Genomic DNA, 22,550 nt, shown 5'->3' with positions numbered 1-22,550 from the left:
GTATAACACTGTTGCTGCATGTGCTTTACTGTCACATAGACACGCATCAGAGCAGATATTATCAAATTTCCGACATTTGCACCTTCTGTTACTAGAGTCGCTCTTACATCCATACTTGGAAAATGTCAGAAGGGCTTCAGGAGCTGGTGGGAGGGTCATTAGCTTCAAAACAAGGTGACCCATTGTCATCCAATACCCATCCATTGTTGACAGGAGATGCTGATAGATAATGAACAGCAGCATTTAACCAGATGTAAAGCTGGTATTTCACCTTATATGTTGGCATGCATGCTTTATATATTGCTTGAAAGCATCCATTGTGGGAGGTAGTTTTTCAATTGTCTTGGTTTTTTTTGCGAACAAGTCATCGTGACCTGCACCCAGAGATGCTTCATCTTGTCCAGTATACATCATGGGCACCAAAGAAACATATGCCACTTTATTCGCAGGGGCAAACTTTGTTGCATCTTTTCAAGACCCTTTGGTGATTAGTCTATCCATCAATTGTGGATGTTCTGTGACAGCCTTCATCCACTTTTCTTTTCCCATTCCACTAAATGCTGATGTCGAGTCACAGCCGCTGACTGAGAAAATGGATGCCAATGCATGTGCCATATCTTCTAGTTCCGCTGTGATGGTGTGCATGGGCACAAATCTCTTCTTGTGACCAGTGCCAGTTTTCAAGTACGGTTCCTACATTCCAGTCATTGAGCAGTATCTCAGGTGCATGCAGGCTACGTCTGAATTCAAGCTCCACAAAACAAATCTGTCAATGCCTAAGGTTTTCTTTGCATGTGCAATATGCAGGAACGTGCAAGAATCAGCTTCTTTGTGATTAGCTAACAGCTCGGGGACATATTTATAGTATTCCTTAACTACTCTGACTGCTTTCCATATGTCATGGAATCCACCCGACAGGTACAGTTCACAACCTGGCAAAAGCGTGTCTTCACACTTTGCACTCCAATCTTCCATGAGAATATTTGCTGTGTTCGCTTTGTTCTTTGCATTTGACATCATCTTCAGCCGTTGTTTTGGAAGGAGTGTCAAACATGATGGATTTCGGATTTCATGCATTTGTACACTGCCTCTGCGAGCTCTTTACTTGACTTTATTGATTCTTCATTCGAATAGTTGTCACAAACTACAGCAATGTATTTGCATTTCATTCCAAGGATTCTGCTGAACAACTGATCGGACAATTCTCCAAAGGTCTTACAGAATGCGGTGTCTGTGCATACGACTCGAAGGAGCATCATCAAGTCTGTCACTCCAATTGTTGGTTCAGTGGATTTTGGGAGGTCTGGGAGTGCATTATCTTTCTCTAACCATTAATTGGAGGACCTTGGAGAAGTACTCGAGCTAACTCAAATTTCAGAAGGCTTCTCACGTCTACATCTCTAGATTGATGGACCAATAATTGCCAACTTACTGAATATTTGTCTGTCAATATTCAGTGTTTTCATGGCTGCTTTTTCTTTGTCTTCTTTTTCAAAATCTGTATTTTTATGCATACATAGATATTTTTGTTATTCTGAACATTTTTTTTTTGCTACATTAAGGTACATTTCTTGTGATTGCTCTTTAAGTAAGGACACTCTTTTTTCACTTTGTTGTGTATCGTGAATATATTTGATGTTAAATTGATATGTGAGTATGAATTAATGAAGAAAATATGCAGATCGTCTTCATCCAACATTTCCTTAGGCAAAATATTTATGCATATTTTACATGAATGTCATGGGAGGGACTACATGTATGAAGAGACTTTATTTGTCAATAATAAATAATTGCACCATTTTCAGAATCTACATCCACCCGAGCATTGGTCTATCTCTATTGGCTTAACACCTGACAGCAATGAAAACTTTCCCGCTGACGAAGCACCTTCCGCCACCAGACATCAGGTCTGGCCTCCAGACTAGAGTAGTGTGTAAACCTGCGGCAGGGTCACAGTTTCCTCTGAGAGGTGAGCTCGATTTTGCTGTGTGCCATGCCTCCAACATCTGCTTCCTCGCCTGATTCGGGGTTGTAGCCAAGATGTTGACATTGTCCCATAAGGAGTATGGCCAACCATGCCTGGCAATGGCAGACCTTTCAGGGTAGTTGCACTTAAGGGTGATGTTCTGTAATGCGCTGGCCCAGAGTTCTGCCTGTCTCTTCCACATATTCTGCCCCACAGATGCAAGGGATGGTGTAGACTGCAGACCATGCCTAACCAGCCATTCCTGGCCAATCCGTTTTAGACATTGCTCAGGGCCTATCGGTTGGTGTACATGGATCAAAAATTTACCCTAATTCCAGCTGACCTTAATACCTTGCCAATCCTTTGAGTTATGCAAGGTATAAAAGGTAACACATAGAGGCCTTTTTAATAGTTCTGCGGAGTCTCCCCTGCCTCTGGTGCTGCCAAAACCATCCTGGTTTTTTTGACAAAATGGTCGGGATAACTGGTGGCCTTTAATACCCATTTGAAATGTTTAATTTCCATCATCTTACCCTCCATTTTTTTTTGTATACCTTGTCGAAGCTCGTATGAGAGCTAACACACAACGCACAGCAAGGGGGCATGAGACAAGATGGGTGGGAGTGGAGGGGACAAAACGGTGGGGAACAGAGACATTAGGAGATCTGTGGAAGGGAGAGGGATGGGGCGGGGAACATGGGGTATACAAGATGGACATTACAGGGACTTTCAGGAAGGAAAGCAGGGGATTTTAAGGAGGTGGGTTTGGGGTGGATTAACGGCGATGGAAAAGATCGAGGATTTGGATGGGGGATGACAAGAGGTGGTGGTGAACAGCTGTTTTGAAGGCCTGGAGGGAAGAATGGGAATGAATAGAATCTTCTTCCTCTTTCGGCTTGTTCCCGTTAGGGGTCGCCACAGCGGACCAACTGTCTCCATTTCGCTCTATCCTCCACATCTTCCATTGACACTCCAACCACCCGCATGTCCGCCCTCACCGCATCCATGAACCTCATCTTTGGCCGTCCTCTTCTCCTCCTGCCTGGCGGCTCCATCTTCAACATCCTTCTCCCGATATACTCCGTTTCCCTCCTGTGCACATGTCCAAACCATCTCAATCTCGCCTCTCTCACTTTGTCTCCAAACCGTCCTACCTGCGCTCTCCCTCTAATACACTCATTTCTTATCCTGTCCATCCTCGTCACTCCCAACGAGAATCGCAGCATCTTTAACTCTGCCACCTCCAGCTCTGCTTCCTGTCTTTTTGTTAGCGCCACCGCCTCCAAACCATACAACATAGCTGGTCTCACTACCGTCTTGTATACTTTCCCCTTCACTCTTGCAGCTACCCTTCTGTCACAAATCACTCCTGCAACTCTTCTCCACCCACTCCATCCTGCCTGCACTCTCTTTTTCACTTCTCTCCCACACTCTCCGTTACTTTGGACAGTTGATCCCAAGTATTTAAACCAATCCACCTTCCCCACCTCAACTCCTTGCAACTGCACCATACCACCACCCTCCCTCTCATTTACGCACATGTACTCCGTCTTACTCCTACTGACTAACATTCCCCTTCTCTCCAGTGCGTACCTCCACCTCTCTAGGCTCGATTCAGCCTGCTCCCTACTCTCCCTACAGATCATGATGTCATCCGCGAACATCATGGTCCATGGAGACTCCAGTCTGATCTCGTCCGTCAACCTGTCCATCACCATTGCAAACAGGAAAGGGCTCAGAGTCGATCCTTGGTGCAATCCCACTTTAACCTTAAACCGGTCCGTCATTCCTAGCGCACACCTCACCGCTGTCACACTGTCCTCATACATATCCTGCACGATCCTCACATACTTCTCCAACAGTCCCGACTTCCTCATACAATACCACAACTCCTCTCTTGGCACCCTATCATAAGCTTTCTCTAAATCCACAAACACACAATGTAACTCTTTCTGGCCTTCCCTATACTTCTCCATCAACATTCTCAAAGCAAACATCGCATCAGTGGTGCTCTTTCCTGGCATAAACCCATATTGCTGCTCACAGATCATCACCTCTCCTCTCAACCGAGCTTCCACTACTCTTTCCCACAACTTCATGGTGTGGCTTAACAACTTTATCCCTCTGTAATTTCCACAGCTCTGCACATCACCCTTGTTCTTGAAAATCGGAACCAGTACACTTAATCTCCACTCCTCCGGCATCCTCTCACTTTCCAAGACTTTATTAAACAATCTGGTTAACAACCCCACTGCCATCTCTCCTAAGCACTTCCATGCCTCCACTGGTATACCATCTGGGCCAACCGCCTTTCCACTTTTCATCTTCTTCATAGCAGTCCTCACTTCATCCTTACTGATCCACCCCACTTCCAGATTCACTATCTCCACCTCTTCCAACCTTCTCTCTCTCTCATTTTCTTCATTCATCAGCTCCTCAAAGTACTCCATCCACCTTCTCAACACACTCTCCTCGCTCGTCAGCACATTCCCATTTGCGTCCTTTATCACCCTAACCTGCAGCACATCCTTCCCAGCTCGGTCCCTCTGTCTTGCCAATCGGTATAAATCCTTTTCCCCTTCTTTTGTATCCAACTTCTCATACAGCTCGTCATATGCCTTTTCCTTGGCCTTAGCCACCTCTCTTTTTGCTTTTCGACGCCACTCCTTGTACTCCTGCCGACTTTCTTCATCTCTCTGACTATCCCACTTCTTTTTCGCCAACCCCTTCTTCCTTATACTTTCCTGTACTTCCTCGTTCCACCACCAAGTCTCCTTATCTTCCTTCCTCTGTCCAGATGTCACACCAAGTACCTTCCTAGCTATCTCCCTCACAACTTCTGCTGTCGTTGCCCAATCGTCCCACCCATCTTTACCACCATCCAACGCCTGTCTCACCTCCTCCCTAAATTTCACGCAACAGTCTTCCTCCTTCAGCTTCCACCATCTGGTCCTTGGTTCAGCCCTCACTCTCTTCCTCAACCTCACCTCTAAAGTCATCCTACAGACCACCAATCGATGCTGTCGAGCTACACTCTCCCCTGCCACAACCTTACAGTCACTAATCTCTTTCAGGTTGCATCTCCTACTTAAGATGTAATCCACCTGTGTGCACTTTCCTCCACTCTTGTATGTCACCCTGTGTTCCTCCTTCTTCTTGAAATATGTGTTTACCACTGCCATTTCCATTCTTTTTGCAAACTCTACCACCATTTGCCCTTCCACATTTCTCTTGTTGAGACCGGGAATCTATGGGAATGATTCCCGGTCTATGGGAATGAATAGAATGAGGGAGTTTATTCCACAGGTGGGAAAAAAGAGGAATGAAAGAGTAAAGGTGAGCAGTGATTCGTGATTTTGGTAGTTTTACCAGAAGGGGGTTGTTAGCGGACCTTGAGCGCCCTGCCGAAATATGGTGGGGACAAATCGCAGGCACAGCGGGGGTGGGGGGGCATATGTGTATGAATGGTGTCATGCTTCTATCATGAGGGTAGGAATCACCATCCGTTTGTGGTACATCGAGTGGCATGACTCAAATTTGAGGTAACAGTCAGTCTGCGTAGGTTTTCTGTACACTCTGGTGTTAAGAGTTCCGTTGGGGTTCCATTTAGTTCCTCTTTGCAAGTTAAATTAATGGATGAACATATCCCATTAATGCCATTGTGGATGTTATTTACAGCCTCGCTGGAGCAGATGACGAAGGTGTCATTGACATAACAAAGCCAGATGCGAGGATGCATTCGAAGTGATGAGGTGGCACACATCTCCAGTTCTTCCATAACCATATTAGCCACCACGACTAAGACGTGGAAGCCCGTGGCATTGCCGAAAACCTGCCGATAGTAGACCCCGCCAAAGACGAAATAGGTGGATGAAAGATAAACTCCGTGCAGATCGCATACGTCTTTTGTACTTAGTGTGCCCTTGGCCTGTTTCCAGCATTCATTCTCCATTAAACTCTGTCCAGCGACCTCAACTGCCAGTGCTACGGGCACATTTTTAAACAACGAGATGACATCAAGTTATACCGTCGTTTTGTGTGGCTTGATTGTAATTCCTTTCACACGCTCTGCAAATTCAGTGCTCTTTTTCTCCTCATCTCCCCTTTATTGGGGGTGCACGTTATTATTTGTTGTTTATTGTATTATTTATTTATTTTGTTGAGTTCTTCACACAAGGTATTTGAGAATATTCACCATAAGCTTAGAGAGAGCATCAGATGGTCCATCGATGCAGGATACAATGAATCATAAGGGAGCTCCTTCCTTATGGAATTTGGGAAAACCATAGGCCCTTGGAGCAATGCCATTGCTGCTGCATACACGTAAGTATTTAATCCTCGAAAATCTTCCTGCTTTTTGGAATCTTTCCAAGCAGTGAGTTCAGCATGCATTCTTCCTTCCCTGTTGGGTTGGTGGTTCGAGGCTCATATGTGTTTGTATCAGACAAGAGGTCCTGCATCCAAGACCACAGTTGCACAGCCCTTATATACCGGGACCATCATGACACCATCCATCCCATTGCAGAATACAAACCCTTTCACCTCCCTGCAGGACTGATGAGTGGTTAACATTTCTGCAAAGTGGCTCACAAAGGCACAAGCAAGTGTATTACAAAAAGGCTTTAACTTCGCAATCTCCCCCTGGTGTGATTCCAAACGTTGCAATTATATCTTATGTGGAGACGGCTCTAACTGGCGTTGCCAAGAATGTGGTGAGATCATGTGTGGCCGTAATCCTGCTTTGTCCTCCTCGCCTCAGCCGTGACACACTCAACTTGAACCCAGCATGTCGACGAGCCCTGCGGGAGTTACGTGGGATGGATGATGTCGTGATGTTCCATCCAGTGATGCTGGAGGCATGGCACACAGCAAAATCGAGGTCACCTCTCACGGAGGAAACTGTGACCCTGCCGCAGGTTTACACACCGCTCTTGCTCAAGTGAGTTGGGACACAAAGAAAGGACTAAGGCATGTTGTCATGTGACCAATCTCGGCCAAGTACCACAAGCCATGATGTCACAAAAAAGCACAACATGCCTCCCAAGACTCATAGTGACTCGAGCACACACACAAGTACAAAATTATCTCAGGTCACCAGTTTGTAACATTAACGCCAGCAGGTTATCAATGCGTGAAGAGTCAGCTGTGAACACATTCAAAAGGATCTTGTCCAGCGGGTGTGCACAGTATGAATCCGACAGGCCAGTCACGTTTCAAATGTCCTCAGAGGGTGAAGCCTTGTGTCAATGAAGTTTGCAGATGAACCCGAGTCCACAGATCAAGCTGTGTAAGACATTAATCTTGGGACTGCACACTGTGAAGGACCATGCGTACTGGCAGCAGGTGAGGAGAGACTGAAGGAACAAGTGGGCTGCCGTCTCGATGCATCGAGTGAGGAGATGCCCATTTTGAAGTCATCTCCAGGCCAATAGCAGGGCAGCAGATTTGATGAGTAGACCGACCAGTGTATTAGAGCGATTGGTGTACAGCAGGGTGAAGCCGGTTCTTTAGTCAAGGAACGGAGTTGCTGAGCAATTCCAGGTTCACATACAGAAGACTCCTGATTCCACCTTTACTGGGTGAGACATTTATAAAATTAATTTCGCCACATGAAATCCAGTACACAGCTGTTCCTTCTCTCTGTGTACATGTTCCCTCTGTCCTGTCTAAAGCAAATAGTTGGCTTGTTTTATATCTTTTCTCAAACTGCAAGCAAGCCTTTTGTCTGCTTTGAACCAGAATAGATAATTGCTGGGATGGTCAATGCAGCTGCTGTCTGGTTTTCTTATCTCGTTTTGTTGTCATTTTTTGACGCACCATTATCCTTCCCTTTTCATGTGGTGTGGTTCCTGTCAAAGCCCGTTCAGCCTTGGCAAGGTTCATTGCGACCAAACAAGCCAACTTGGACATTACACAGCTTTCGCCACCCACAAGCTGTGAATTCCTTTTGCAGAAAATAATTATTTTACCACAGTGCAAAACGTTTTCACCCACATTACCATTAACTTTCATCTACAGCACAATTATATGTTAGACTGTTCCGTAACATACATACATATATATATATATATATATATATATATATATATATATATATATATATATATATATATATATATATATATATATATATTCAACATTGGTTAAACATCAAAAGGAGCTGCCTGTCTTGATTTCGGGCTTATTTACCCTCATTATGAAGGCAACTTTTTATGTAAAAAAGATAAAACAAAACATTTAAACAGCAAGGGACATGCACCTTGACCCCATGGTAAAAGTACACAGTCCAACAAGACTGTCTCATTGGCATTCACATGTCCCTCAGCCTTAACACCATGGCCATGCATGGTCATACAATTGGACCCCTCCTTCATAAGAGTGAGTCCTGATGACTTCAATGGCATGCCGTCCTGAATTTGGGCTTATTTACAGCTCATCAGGATGGCATACCATATTAATATTTAAGCAATGATGACCACATTCGTCGTTTAAACATCAATCATACCTACTGGCTGACAAGGTGAGCATCAGCCACGGATTATGTCTCACATGGTCTCTTTGCCGTGTCCATCTTGTTTACCCCATGTACCCCACCCCACCCCTCTCCCTTCCACAGATCTCCTAATGTCTCTGTTCCAAACTGTTTTGTGAGTCCCTCTCCTGTCCTTCTTGTCTCCTTCTCCCTTTGTTATATGTTCTGTGTGTTAGCTCAAAAAGGAGCCTTGACAATGTCGATAAAAAAGAAATTATTCCCTGAAACTGCTGATTGGATTGTGACCATACTTGGCTAAAATGATATTTGGTATAAAAAAATGACCGTTTTTACAGCCATTTTTCCCTGCTGTGCAGGGGTTTGGCTTTTTCTTGAGGCAATGTTTTATGGCCGGATGCCCTTCCTGACGCCAACCCTGGTCGCCTCTTACGACACACAGGGATATGGTACACCTATTCTAACCAGGGCATACACCGGGACCAGTACACTGGCACTCATTTCGCCGACCTCGGAAGGATGACAGGCTGAGTCAACCCCCTAGTGTTAATTCAGCAGCCAACGGGACTTGAACTCAAGACACTGGGATCCCAAGCCGCCACCCTAACCACTAAGCCAACACCAGGCTTTAAAATGATATTTGGTATGTTGCAACTAAAGTTTGTTTATGACATTACAATAGTGGGGTCTACCAGGGGACAAAGTGTGTCCAGGTTTGATCTCCCCAATATCAGCATTTGCTTTTTCCTCTGAAACTACACACACAATTTCAATGAAACTTGACCACAACTTTCATCACCCATGATGTACCAAAGTTTGCTCATGGCATGAAAAAAATCGGGCCCTGATGGGATCTACGGGGGTGGCCCCTCAACATAGGTATTTGCTTTCTTCTCAGAAACTACACACATAATTTCAATGAAACTTGACCACAACATTCATCACTAGTGATGTCCCAAAGTTTTCATGGCATTAAAAAAAGAAAAAGAAATCAGGGCCTCAGGGGGTCTCCATGGGGGTTGCCCCCCCCCCAAAAAGGTATTTGCTTTCGCCTCAGAAACGACACACAATTCCGATAAAACTTGACCACCATCTTCATCACCCATGATGTACCAAAGATTATGTTCACACCATTAAAAATGTCGGAGTCTCAGTTAGTCTTCAGTGGGGGGAGGTTTGACCCCCAAAATATGCATTTTCTTTCTTCTCAAAAACTACACCCTCAATTCCGATGAAACAAGACTGCCACATTCATCATCAGTGATGTACTAAGGTTTGTTCACGACGCGAAAAAATAATGGGGTCTAAGGGGTTTGCCCCCAAAACCTGCTGGGATGGTCTCCTTATCATCCACTTTGAAGTCGTTTTTCATCAGGGCCTTTGCTCTGCTTATTGTATTATTTATTTTTGACCCTACTTTAAGGCTCCATTAACCTTGACCTCCATTCCATTAACTGCCAATAGTCATTCAATTAGGCAAGACCATCAATACAATTTGATTTCTTCTCCGAAAGGACACACACACAATTTTGATGAAACTTGACTACAACCTTTATCACCCGTGGTGTACTAAAGTTTATTCATGGCATTAAAAAACAAAAATCCATTGGTATTTACTTTCTTCCCCTTTACATATTTTGTGGGTTGTCCACGGCTACCAGTGGTTCTCTGGTTATCTTATCCAGCTGTGACCAGGTGAGCGCCCAGGAGTATTGCCCCTATGTTTCTTTTATATCTCTCGTCAAAAAGATGAAAGTTGGAATGTCTGTGACTTCCTGATTTGTTCGGATGTCTGCCACATTAGTAAAACGTCTGCCGTTTACAAACTTTGTCAGTTCCTTGATTTCTATATATTGTTTACATCGATTTTTTTTGTTTTTTACGAAATATATTTTTTGCTTTGGTTTTCATGGCACACTATATTTTTCATTTATGAAAAAAAAATTGGTTAGTATGATTGCAAGAAACTCATCACCATTTAATATTACTAGTTAACTTCCGCCATCGAAGATCGGAGGTTACTGTTTTCACCCCTTTCTGTTTGTTTGTTTGTTTGTTTGTGAACAGTATTACGGAAAAACTCCTCGACGGATTTCGACGAAACTTGGTGGGGGGATTAGGTATGGTCCAAGGATCATGCCCTTAGATTTTGGACTGGTCCAAAATCCAGTATGGCCGCTATGGCGGCCATTTTGAAAAAATATTTGAAATTTATTTTTTTGCATTTCTACATGTTTTCAGTGATTTCCAACCCCCCCCCCCCCCCAAAAAAAAAATTGTTTGAGAAAAAAAAAATTTGCAACTTATTTTTAAACAAAATTTCGATTTTTTTTTTTTTTTTTTTGCATTTCTACATGTTATAAGTGATTTCCAACAAAAACATGCCAAAATTATAATTGCGGCTGATTTTGGAACTTCAGGTGGATATACCCACGTAAAATCAATTTCTGTCTCAAGGAATCTAGTTATGACGAATGAATTGAGTATGTAAAAGTTAAAAGTAAAAGGGAAAGTTGCAAACTATAACTCTGTGAGCACTGTTGACATCAAATTGAATGAATCGGATATCAGGTTCACTTGAGTAACCTAGCAGTATTGGCGGCGGAGGTTTTGCACTCTGATGATTGCTCACCCTCTAGTTTTTAATCGTTTTTTATAAATCGACATATTTTGCAATATGTTGTGTTGTTTTCGTTTGGTGTTTTTTTTTCCACCACAAAACCAAAGCAACATATTCTGCACCTGGGATTGTTTTTGATGCAGCCATTTGTGAACACAATGATGGGAACTTTTGAGATGAATAGATTTATTCATCCAGACTTACATTTCCCCATGCCAACATTTGTGAAGATGGACACATGGTGGTCAAACATTGAAACACAGACATTAGCATATGTTCACCCACATCAAACATCGATTTTGTTGAACTCTGGACCTTTCCATGTCTGTACCATCTTCACACGTGTCCGAAAATTGCGAGGCCACCAAATGTCTGTGTCCATAACAATTAGGCCAGATAATTTGGGGCACCAATTATTTATTATTGATAAAAAGGCGAATAAGTGGCCAAATGGCAACAATAAGCCAAATGGTGAGTTAACCAGAGGCAATCACAGCATGAAGCAGTGAAACTATCTCCTATGTCGAGCAAGAAACAGTTATTCCGTATTACCTGACGATTTCTTAATTCTCAAATCTCTCTCCAATGACATTTTGGTCTTTGTGAAAAGACTTGACCCTTAAAATGTCAGTATAGAAAATGACCAAGTGCTCCACATTATTTTTCTCTTTGACTCCCAGTGAAATTGCAGCCTTTGTGTAAATACTTGACTTTTCATGCGAAAATCACCTCTACTTTTAAATAAATAATTTTGGCCATTGGCTTGAATTTCCAAATTTCAGCATGGAAAATCATTCCCTCGATTTAAATCCTGTACACAACCGGGATATGTCATTACACTTTGTTGCCTTTGTGGAAAAATTAGAAAAATGAAGCAATCTTCAAAAGTTTAATGGAGAAAGTTGAGGACAGCTCTCATCATATGGGAAGCTGAACAATAAATACTGCATGAACCATTATGTTTCCAAGTTGAAAACCTTTTCCCACAAATGTGGTTAGGTCATTTTGAAGCAGAGAAACATATAGGGCTGAATTAACTCTCCCTTGGATGAATATGAGATCAATATAGGACTTAAGTTTTTGTCTCCTTATTCATCTGGAATGCTTTTTTTTTTTAACCTCCTTGAAGGAGGAATGTCTGTAGTATATGAATACAATTGGGAAATGTGCACCAGGATACTCATAGCTGTCTTATATTTCATGAAACAATAAAGTTTATGATGCGCTGCATTTCAAACTCCATGCATCCCAATTTATACTGACCAATATATCCCCAGCATGATTCAGCTTTGTGCTGAAGCATCCACCTACACAATTGAAAAAACACCCAGGATGACGGTGCTTATTGGTAAAAGTATTAACAGTTGCTGCTTAGGCAGGACCATGCACATTGCATGACTTTTCTCTTTCGACCCCCTTCCCCTTGGTTTTTCCCTGTACCTCCCCTAGAACCGAGTTCTGCTACCCAAGCCATCAGAAACTGTGAGCCAGACGGCAGCGACATCTACCCACCTGGTACAAGCCCCATTCACTCAGACAAGCTGGTCTGCAAGAGTCGATTCATTACGGAGAAACCAGAGGGTGGTAGATTATCTGTGGAAGCCTCAAGTGGTGGCAACGCCTCGCCATCGGAGCCGGAGGTGGGGGAGTATCGAACAAAAAAGCTTCTCTACTGCTCCCTCTGCAAGCTCGCTGTGAACTCTTTTTCACAGCTCGAGGCTCACAACAATGGTAAGGTTGCACTGGAGGTAGATACACATATTATTTTACTCTTCACACACGATTCTTTCCTTCTTGTTTACCTATGACAAATTGCTACTTCTAAGAGTGGTAATCATTTGTAGTACATATTACTATTAAGTTAGTTCAACAGCTTGAATTTTTGTCAGGGTCTGTGGAGTGTTTTACAATTTATTCTGTTATATGGTTATATTATCTCTGATTGTATTTAAGGACATAATATGTCATATATTATAGAACATCATACAATCACATAATAGGTGTACATGAAAAAAATACAAGACAATAAAATTAACAAAGGGAAGTAGATATTCTGCACTTGTGTGCCAAATGTATTGTCACTACCTCTGCCACCGAAGGTGGAAGGAGGTTATAATATATATATATATATATATATATATATATATATATATATATATATATATATATATATATATATATATATATATATATATTTACCCCTATCTGTCTGTTTGTTTTTCTGTGAGCTGGATGTCTCAAAAAGTTGTGGACTGATTCAGACAAAAATTGGTGCACAGGTTGGATGTGAGACAAAGACGAAATGATTAGATTTTGGTGAAGAACCGAATCTGGATACGAGAATTTTATAATGTTTTAAGTGATTTCTCACCATTGAGATATGGTGCCAAAAACGATCCACAGCACGATATTGCAAAAAGTTGTGGATGGATTATGACAAAACTTGGTGCATGAGTTGGTTCCATCCATCCATCCATTGGGACCATACTCTGTGCAGAGCGTTGGTGCTGCCGAGGCAGTCTCCTTGGCTATTGGGCACAATCCTGGACGGGTCGCTACTCCGACACAGGATACCAGCAAGCTGCTACTCATTTTGCCGACCTCAGAAGGATGACAGGCAGAGTTTAACCCCACCTGGTATTAATTCATGAGTTGGTTAGGTGACAAGAACAAGCTGATTAGATTTTGGTTCATGTCCGGACGCAGATCCGACCTATCAATGGGATACAACACGTAAATGTTACCCGAGGAGTAATGTGCTAGTTTCACTAAGTTAGCTCCACCACTTTCATGTGTCAAATTGTTGAAATGCATCTGAAAAATATATGATAATCTTCTTATGAAATGTAAAATAATTTTCAGTCAGCATTAAGTTTGCCTGGCTCTGTGTCGACTTCGACTTCCAAGTTCGATCCTGATGTGGTTCCAACACATATGTTGCCTCGCAGCGTTCCTTCAGATAAAATGCTAAGCTATCTGCCATTTGTGGATGTAATATATTGTTACTGGCCGGGGGTCTGCCGCCAACCCACCGCTCTGAACCGAGCCGCAAGTCGATTCGGCCCGACCGATCGCCCGGAATATAGATCGCTGCCCAGATAACTCCGAGCGACGGGTCCTTGTACAAGAACCGAAATACGCCAATCGGCAGATCACGTGGGGTAGGGTCAATTGCCAATCTTCAATTTACCTAAATACCCACGTGATCCAACTAGCGGGGTATTCCACCCTCGACGGAACTCGTACGGAACAAACCGCCGAGGCGAGCTTGTCCGTGTGCGATTCCGAGCGGCGTAATCGCCGAGAACTAATCCCGAGGGCCACGCGGTGACCGCGCAAGTGCCGCAGGTCGTGCAGCCCGGAGTCCGCGCGATGGCTCAAGTGCCGCAGGGTGCTCGCGCGCCTAGCGATGCGGGACGAGGGCGCGCACCGCAGCACGGTCGCACCGGGAGCGAAGGGGCACCGCAGCACGGTCGCACCGGGAGTGAAGGGGCACCGCAGCGGGACCCCAGTGACCTGGAGATCAGCCTGCAGCCGGGGCATGACGATGCCGGCGAGCCAGACCCGGCGAGCCGGACCCTTTTGGGTCGGAACGGGTTCCGGTTCGTGCCTCCTGATGTGCCAGTGCTCTCTTCGAGACCTTCGTCGAGTACCGAGGGCGAGGCTCTGTCGGCGGGGGCCGCGTCGATGCAGCGGGAGCCACCGTTCGTTGCTGCCTGCGGCGGTGATGTGCGCTCCAGGAGCAGCGAGAGCCATATCAGCTCTCGCGATGAGTTCCCGCGCTTCGTTCGCGATGAGTTCCCGCGCTTCGGTAGGGTTCGTGAGGCAATGCGCATCGGTGTTGTTCAGGCAGCTTCAACAGGTGGCGGTGAGCCCGGGGCGTTAGAGGGAGTCGCGAGTCGCAACATCAAGTCGGCAACCAAGAAACGGACTCGTGATGTGGGTTGTGGGTTGTTGTTCAGGGCATATGTGTTTTTCCTTGCTCTAGTGATGCAGTTTAACATTGTTGGAATAAATGCCAGCAGTTCTCATGTGAAAGTGGATTTGGCGGGGATCAGTCAATGGAGTTGGTGTTATCATCAATGTGATGTGGGGGCGAATAAAGAAGGTTTATTGGCCTCCAGTTGGCCCAGGCCGCAGGTACTTGTTTTGTCATGTGCTGGGATTTTATCAAAAAAGCGCGCTGTACGGAAAAATGAGTTTGCAATACTTCGAATAATGTTCGTAGTGATTTATAACGAGCCTATGATTGCAGTGTGGTTTAAGTGGAGTTGCTCCCGTCTAGCGGCCGTGTGGGTCTCGGAGATCGACTCGGAACCAAGACTGGTGCCCTGGTCGGCGTTACCCCCACCTCTGATTGCGAGCGCAACTCTTTGTGTTCGCTCAAGGCCGTTTGGACGGGCGTTGGCGTCTCAACTGATTGTGGTGCGTGAGTTGTTTTGGAGCATTAAATGCGTACAGCCAGCGGCGCTGTTCAGTGCCCCCGGCCAAGGTCGATCAAGGCTGGCGCCACAGCTTCCAGACGGCGGGCTTCCGGCCTCGGAATGTTTATCTACGTCGGGTCTGCCTGGGGGGAGTGGGCCGGAGGCGTTTGATGGGGCCGGGGGAGGTTGGCTCGAAAGGTCGTCACGACCTTGGCGAGAGGCATGTCAGCATGGGCTGCCTGGGGGCGTTTTGGCTGCGTAGTGCTGCTGTGCTTCTCATTTTGCTGCTCCACTCGCTCGCATCGACACATTATATGATGTGGTGTGCTATTATCCTTCGCTATTTTTCATTTTATTTTCATGATTGTTATACCGAAGTCCTTATAATGCTTCTTATATTGGTGGTCATTTAATAATCATACTTTTAGGAGGGAGGAGTGTGGTGTAGTCTGCGGGCCCACGGGGAGGGGCATGATGATGATGCATGATGGGCGTGATGATTGGAGGAGTGGTCGTGGTGGTTATCGTATCTGCAAGGGATATAGGGTGTGCGCGCCGTCTGAGGCGTCGTAGTAATACTGGAGTCGCCCGGCTCGTGAGTGTGCCGAATACGGAATAAAGGGGAGCCGCCGGGCAGAGTACGCCCGCGCTCGCATTTGTACAACACAGCTCGGCTCGACTGTCCTTCCGCTCGTGTCTGCCTGCTAAGCATCTTCCACTTCAGTACAGTACAAGCCCTACCACGGGACTCCCACACAAACAAAGAAAGGATCTCCCCTTTATCCTTCCCACCCCCTCCCCCGCACCCGGCGTGACTCATGCCCTCGTGATCCACCCCCCCGCCCCCCACTCAACCATGGGTGGGAGGGAGTTGTTGACATCATGGGTTGGCAGGGTTCTTCTTCCTCTTCGCAGAAGAGGGGGAGGGACGTCTCCATTGTGCGCTCCCTAACTATTAAATCGATCCACAGTGCATCTAATCGATTTCAAAACATTTAAACAATGGAAGGTGAGCTATCTAGGGAACATGCACTTATCGACATAGCTGACTAACGGAACCTGTATGTTGTGTGCAATCAAATTCCAAATTCGTAACAATATCATCACATTGGATCTTTTCAAATTCTAATTAAATATTGAGATGCATCGACGATGTAAGTTTATATTGATACAGCAGACAAACAGAACTTTTTAGCTTTATTTTTAGATTGATGTTCCAATTATATGTATTTTACAGACGTACTCATGTCCCAATAGTAAGTACTTTCGACATACGCACGTTCCAATATTATGTACTTTATGGTTCCAATAATATGTATTTTATTTACTTGTAGTACATACTTGGTACCTGGAAAGGTGAGGGGGTAGAAGCTTAGCTTGAATGTGTTAAAAATAGGAAGAAGCATGTGTTCAAGTAGGTTGGATTTTTCCCATGTAATTGGTGAACGTTAAGCTAATTACCGACGCCACCAAAGGTGGGCTGAGTTTATGTTTTCACCCCTGTCTGTCTGTCTGTGAACATGATATCTCAAAATGTTGTTGACGGTTTTGGATGAAACTTGGTGGATAGGTTTGGTGTATGATAAGGAAAAATTGGTTAAAATTTGGTGACAATCCAGATCCGGATCCGAGAATTTTTTGAGTGATTCTTCACCATTGAGTGATAAAGGCCAAAAACAATATACAGCATGGTATTTCAAAAAGTTGTGGATGAGTTAAGACAAAACGAGATGGGTGAGTTGGTTAGGTGACAAGAACAAGCGATTTGATTTTGGTTCAGGTCCGGATCCAGATCCAGCCTATCAGTGGGATACAAACCGTAAACTGTTCAGCCTGGTGGAGGTATGCATCTGACCGAGTGCCGTTTTAGTTAGTGCCGTTTATATGTGCACCGACGAAGGTGTTGTTACCAATAGAGACTAGCTAGCATTGTGCTAAAATTATAAATTATACTCACCTTCCTGCCAGGTAAGGTCAAGCATGGATGAGAGGTAAGCAAGCACAGGACTGAATAGCGCTTTGGCAATGGACAAATAAACCTCCCACAGACCCGCCAAATTCCCATGTGCAAATAGTGTGTTGTTCTGAATCCTTCTTTTCTACTCCTGGAGGCTGGTGTTCCAACTTTTATCTAGTACAAGAATCATCTGGAAAATTCTCTTTTTACTTCAAGATCAACTTACAGCTGAGATTACGTTTTGGGAGCATAATGGCATAACCATGAGTCATGACCTACCTTTGTCAGAGCACATCTCTGAAGTGGTTTCCTGAAATGAATGTTGCCCATAAATATGACAGGGAGTCAAGTCCTTTCTTAGGCATTCTTAGGTCTTAACTGTCTATCAGGCATTCATAAAAGTCCTGGCTAGGGTGGACCATTAATGGCATGAACAGGGCTGAGGAAGTTGGAGCACAGAATGCCCCTCACCCCCTCCCTCCCCCAGGAATATCAAGCAGATCTCTGCAGACCTGGATAAAATCACAAGCTGGTCAAACCCTTAGAACATATCTTTCAATCCTGACAAATCTCACACTCACTATGTCTCTCTGAAAGGACCATCGAGAAAAACCCAAATCTACTTTCTTAACAATCACCTTGAAGAAGTCCTTTCAGTGGAGCTTTTGGGTTTCACTATCTGTCATAATCTTTCCTGGGAAAGTGACATTTCCAAGCTGGCCTGCAAAGCCAGTTGCTGACTGAACATCCTACATCATGCAAAGTTCTACCTTGGCACACCTGAGCTTCTAACCACATACAAAGCATTCATCTGCAGCCTGATGGAGTACTGCTCTCTTCTCTAGGGTGGTGCTCCTGCCTCACACCTCTCTCAACTTCATGCTGTGGGAACCAAGGCTTTTTGGATCATTGGTATCTTCTGCAATGAAACCGAGTCGTTGGGTCTCTTACGCTCTCTCTCTCACTGCAGGCAGGTCAATGGTCTTTCTATCTTCTACCATCTCCTCTCCAGCCTTGCTGCCCCCCCTTTGCTCTTTCTGTGCTCTATCCCCCCCTACATTTCCGCAGGGCATTCAAGGTCTGCCAAATTTACCCCTTCTGGTGAAACTTGCTCATCTTCATTCTTTCATTCCTCTTTTTTTCTACCTCTGGAACAAACTCCCACACACTATTCAATCCCACTCCTCCCTCCAGGTCTTCAAAACTGCTGTTTACCCCCATCAAATATCATCCCCTATCCAAAGCCTTCATCTTTTCTACCCCCGTTAATTTACCCCAACCCACCTCCTTCATATTCCCTGTAGTACGATCTTGTTTACCCCGTGTACCCTACCCCATCCCTCTGCCTTCCCCTTATCTCTGATTGTCACTCTTCCCCACTGTTTTATGCTTCCCTCCCCCCCTCCCCCTTGACTCTTGCTCCCCTTATTATATGTTCTGTGAGTTATATGTTCTCTTACACGAGCCTTGACATTGTATACAAAAACAAAAAAAGTTGCCAATGGCCGAGCCGGGCAGGCTCCGTGGGAAGGGATAAAAGTTGGGTTCGCACTTATGCATGGCAGTTGAGAGCTGGAGAGTTGCAGAGTACAGCAGTTGAAGTCACAACAAATTGAATGAAATTCACAAGAGTCTCCAGAATGGGACGATTGCAAGCTGTTAGCACTTTGCATATGTCCCTGCTCGAGCACCCCATAGTGCTGCGGAGAGTGCCAAGCCTCCTGTCATGGAGTCCGGTGGCAGAACAAAGGCGCTCAAAGACATTGTGAAATCCTTACCCGTCTCCCCATTGTACAGTGTTGGAGTTTATGAGATTGGCACCATAGGGGTGTTAGTTTCCTGTTACATTAAGTTTTTGTCGTCCCTCCATTATTCATTGTTTTTTTCCCGAAGATCTGTTAAATGTTGTTGTCTCGGCTCCCTGTCTCTCATTTCATTTCATAAACAATCATTTATAAGAAGCAATTTCCTGCCTTTCCCTTCTCGAGCACGGGAAAGACTGCCAGTTCGGTCATATTGTACACCCTTGGGGAAATATCGAATTGTAATGGAAGTTCCAGCTATTCGATCATGGATAGTAATACAAGTGCTGTCCACTTGCAGTGATTTTCAAAGATTGTTTCGCCATTTGCGGAGTTATAAGACCTCTTACTCAGACGGTTTGCATTAGCAGACCCTCTGGTGTGATAGTACTTTATATATTTGTTTGTTCGTATGCAGCACAGTGCTGGGGGGCTGAGTCATTGGCTGAGTGTGCAGGTGTGCGTTGATGCAATGTCCTTTGCTGGTTGGAGCAGGAAATTGGAACTTGTCCATTGTGCCAGTGATAGCTCATCGACTTGTCATGAAGAACCCCAATGGTATCTTCAACGTCCACCAATGAATGCCAGCAGACAGGACGCCCACTTGACGCCAATCCGAGGGATGGTACACACATTGTTGAATCACCCTGGCTGTGAAACAGTTTTCGTAGTTGGGTCCAGATTCAAACCCAGGCTTGAGAGCTTTAACGTGAGTGTACATATCGCACTGTTCGCTCTACTTTACTCTCAATAAACATACTCTATCATGGAGTATGGTAGTGCTCCATATAGTGGGATGATACGAGAGAAAAAACCTCTGCTCATTCAAATGTGCACACAATGATAGGCTCATAGACTACTCCAGAGTGAAGTCATAAGCATTTAAAAGCCATACCTTTTTTTTCTCAAGCGTTTTCTGAACTACCAAGATTTTAAAAGATGCCAGAATACATCATTAAAGTACCACAACGAGAGATCGCTAAAACGCCAATTTGTTGTACTTCTTCTGCCTCTTCCTTTCTCAAAACGATGTAAAACTGTAGCCTGACCCAACTCAATAACTGCTGATGCCATGATGGTGATTCCAGCCTGGGGAAGTTACTTTGTCTCTGGGCTCGTGCATGCAACCCAAAATTTAAAAATAGAGAAAGTTAATCGTTTTATTAGGAAAAGTAATCAAACGTAAATGTGAACTCAACCAAACCAGGCCAGGATCGTGGGAGGGGGGGGGGGGGGGAGAAATGGACAGTGGACGGAGCCATTCCAAAAGCGATACATATCCAAACCATCCCCAAAATCAAATAAAACAAGTATTAAAACAATTTAATAAAATATGTAAAACATTAAGCATTTTATTACTTTTAATGAACCACAAAGAAAGACCAAGTGGCATTTGTTGCATTACTCCCATGTGGCGTTCATGGCCTATGTTAGCACATTAGTACATACAGACAGACAAACAAACAAACTAACTAACTAACAAACATATCAAAATGCAATAGCTTCTGGAGAGGGTAATTCATGCTGCCTAAAGAGTAGGTGAGTGGGGTATGCAACTGAGCCAAATGGGACTGGAAAAATAATTTCATCAAACCTAGTATATAGGCTTCTTGTTTCCTTTATGCAAAATATTTGTTGTACTTTCCATGTGATTGCCTGTTTTTCAACTGAATAAATTATTGCACCCAGATAACAGCTCTGTTGACTGACCAAAGAAAATCACTGAACATGAAGCCCTTTGATCTTTTAAAGGTGCAAGGCACAAGGCCGTGCTTGAAGGGAAGGACATAAAGATATACTTGCGAAACAACGGGAGACGCTTCGTTTATCACAAGACACCCTACCCTGCTGATGGACAGTCGTCTTTGACCCTGTCTGCTCGAAGACTTCATTGTGAGGTTTGTGACCTGAAAGTAAACTCATAAATCCAGCTGAGGCAGGTTGGCCTCACTCTAAGTGTTGTTCAGCCTTCTACTTACTTGCATCATTGTGGCTTCTTACATTATTAAAATAGGGATATCATGTATCATTTATATAAATATTTCAAAACACAGATCACTATGTACTGTAGTTAAGACATTGTTTTGAACAGGTCATCTTTCCATTGTCAATGGCTGTTACCTTGAGAGCATCAGTTTCTCACGTCGTGGGTCGTCTGGGGAATATGTGACACCACAGACTTGTTACTCCACAGACACCCCACAGTTAACCTTGAGAAGATCAGTAACTCATCAAGTACTACGAACATGGCATTTAAACCCAGAAGAGTCTCACATTCTTACTGTCTCTCCAGAAGAACTGATAATTTAATCTAACCTCCCTACTCCTCATATCCTGCTATATCAACCTTTGAAAGAAGTGAAATTAATTTTACTCAAAGGTCTCACCATCAACCATGACCTTTCCTGGACAAAACCATATTTCCATGTCGCCTTAAAAAAGCCAGATTATAGACTGGGCATTTCCCAATAAGCCAAGTCCTTTCCTAGCACCCTTGAACTTCTTGTGATTTACCAAAAGCATTTATGCTTCGTGTAATGGAGTATTGCTCTCTTTTATGGGCCAGAACCTTTCTCTGAGATCCTATCTTCACTGCTCCACTGTCAGTGTGATACCCTTCCAGGCCTATCAAATTGCTTTTCCTTAACCCTTAAATTTTGTTTAGTTAAGAAACTAAAAGTAGGAATTCCATTCGATGAGATATTTCTGTCTGACAATCAGAATTCCCATGTGCAAATAGTGTGTTGTTCTGAACCCTTCTTTTCTACTCCTGGAGGCTGGTGTTCCAACTTTTATCTAGTACAAGAATCATCTGGAAAATTCTCTTTTTACTTCAAGATCAACTTACAGCTGAGATTACGTTTTGGGAGCATAATGGCATAACCATGAGTCATGACCTACCTTTGTCAGAGCACATCTCTGAAGTGGTTTCCTGAAATGAATGTTGCCCATAAATATGACAGGAAGTCCTTTCTTAGGCATTCTTAGGTCTTAACTGTCTATCAGGCATTCATAAAAGTTCCCTGACTGTTGGGACGGTGCTGTTGTGTCCTGCCTGCAGTTGGCAGAATCAGTCTGTGACAGTCTCAGCAAGAAGTTGTGCAACAGCACCTGCTTTTTGCTCACCACAAGCAGATTCATAACCTTGTAGTCTTCCACATTTATCCTGGTGTTGAACTCTCCCACCCATCTCCTCCAAACACTCTTTGCACCATACTCTCCCCTCTCCCCACACACATCCTGCATACAGTAACTCCTTTATGTTATCATCACCAACTCAAAGCTTTCCAC

General features: G+C 44.2%; 1 protein-coding gene and 1 pseudogene across 7 annotated transcripts in view; one reads left to right on the top strand and one right to left on the bottom strand.

Moving 5' to 3' along the window:
* Window positions 1–22,550, top strand: part of LOC147021813 (zinc finger protein 385D-like) — a 406,813-nt gene that overhangs the window by 272,824 nt on the left and 111,439 nt on the right. For all 7 annotated transcript variants that reach the window (XM_085892201.1, XM_085892198.1, XM_085892200.1 and 4 more), the window contains 2 exons: window positions 12,526–12,807; window positions 21,012–21,157. In XM_085892201.1, coding sequence (XP_085748327.1) covers window positions 12,526–12,807; window positions 21,012–21,157 — 428 coding nt within the window. The remainder of the gene's footprint in view (window positions 1–12,525; window positions 12,808–21,011; window positions 21,158–22,550) is intronic.
* LOC147021814 (uncharacterized) lies at window positions 1,181–6,193 on the bottom strand (annotated as a pseudogene).

The sequence above is a fragment of the Eptatretus burgeri genome, chromosome 8 (assembly GCF_056783735.1).
Source record: "Eptatretus burgeri isolate ZD-2024b chromosome 8, Ebu_testis_v1, whole genome shotgun sequence".
NCBI lineage: Eukaryota > Metazoa > Chordata > Myxini > Myxiniformes > Myxinidae > Eptatretus > Eptatretus burgeri.
The sequence above is the reverse complement of the archived record's forward strand: the minus strand, read 5'-3'. Positions and strand labels throughout refer to the sequence as shown.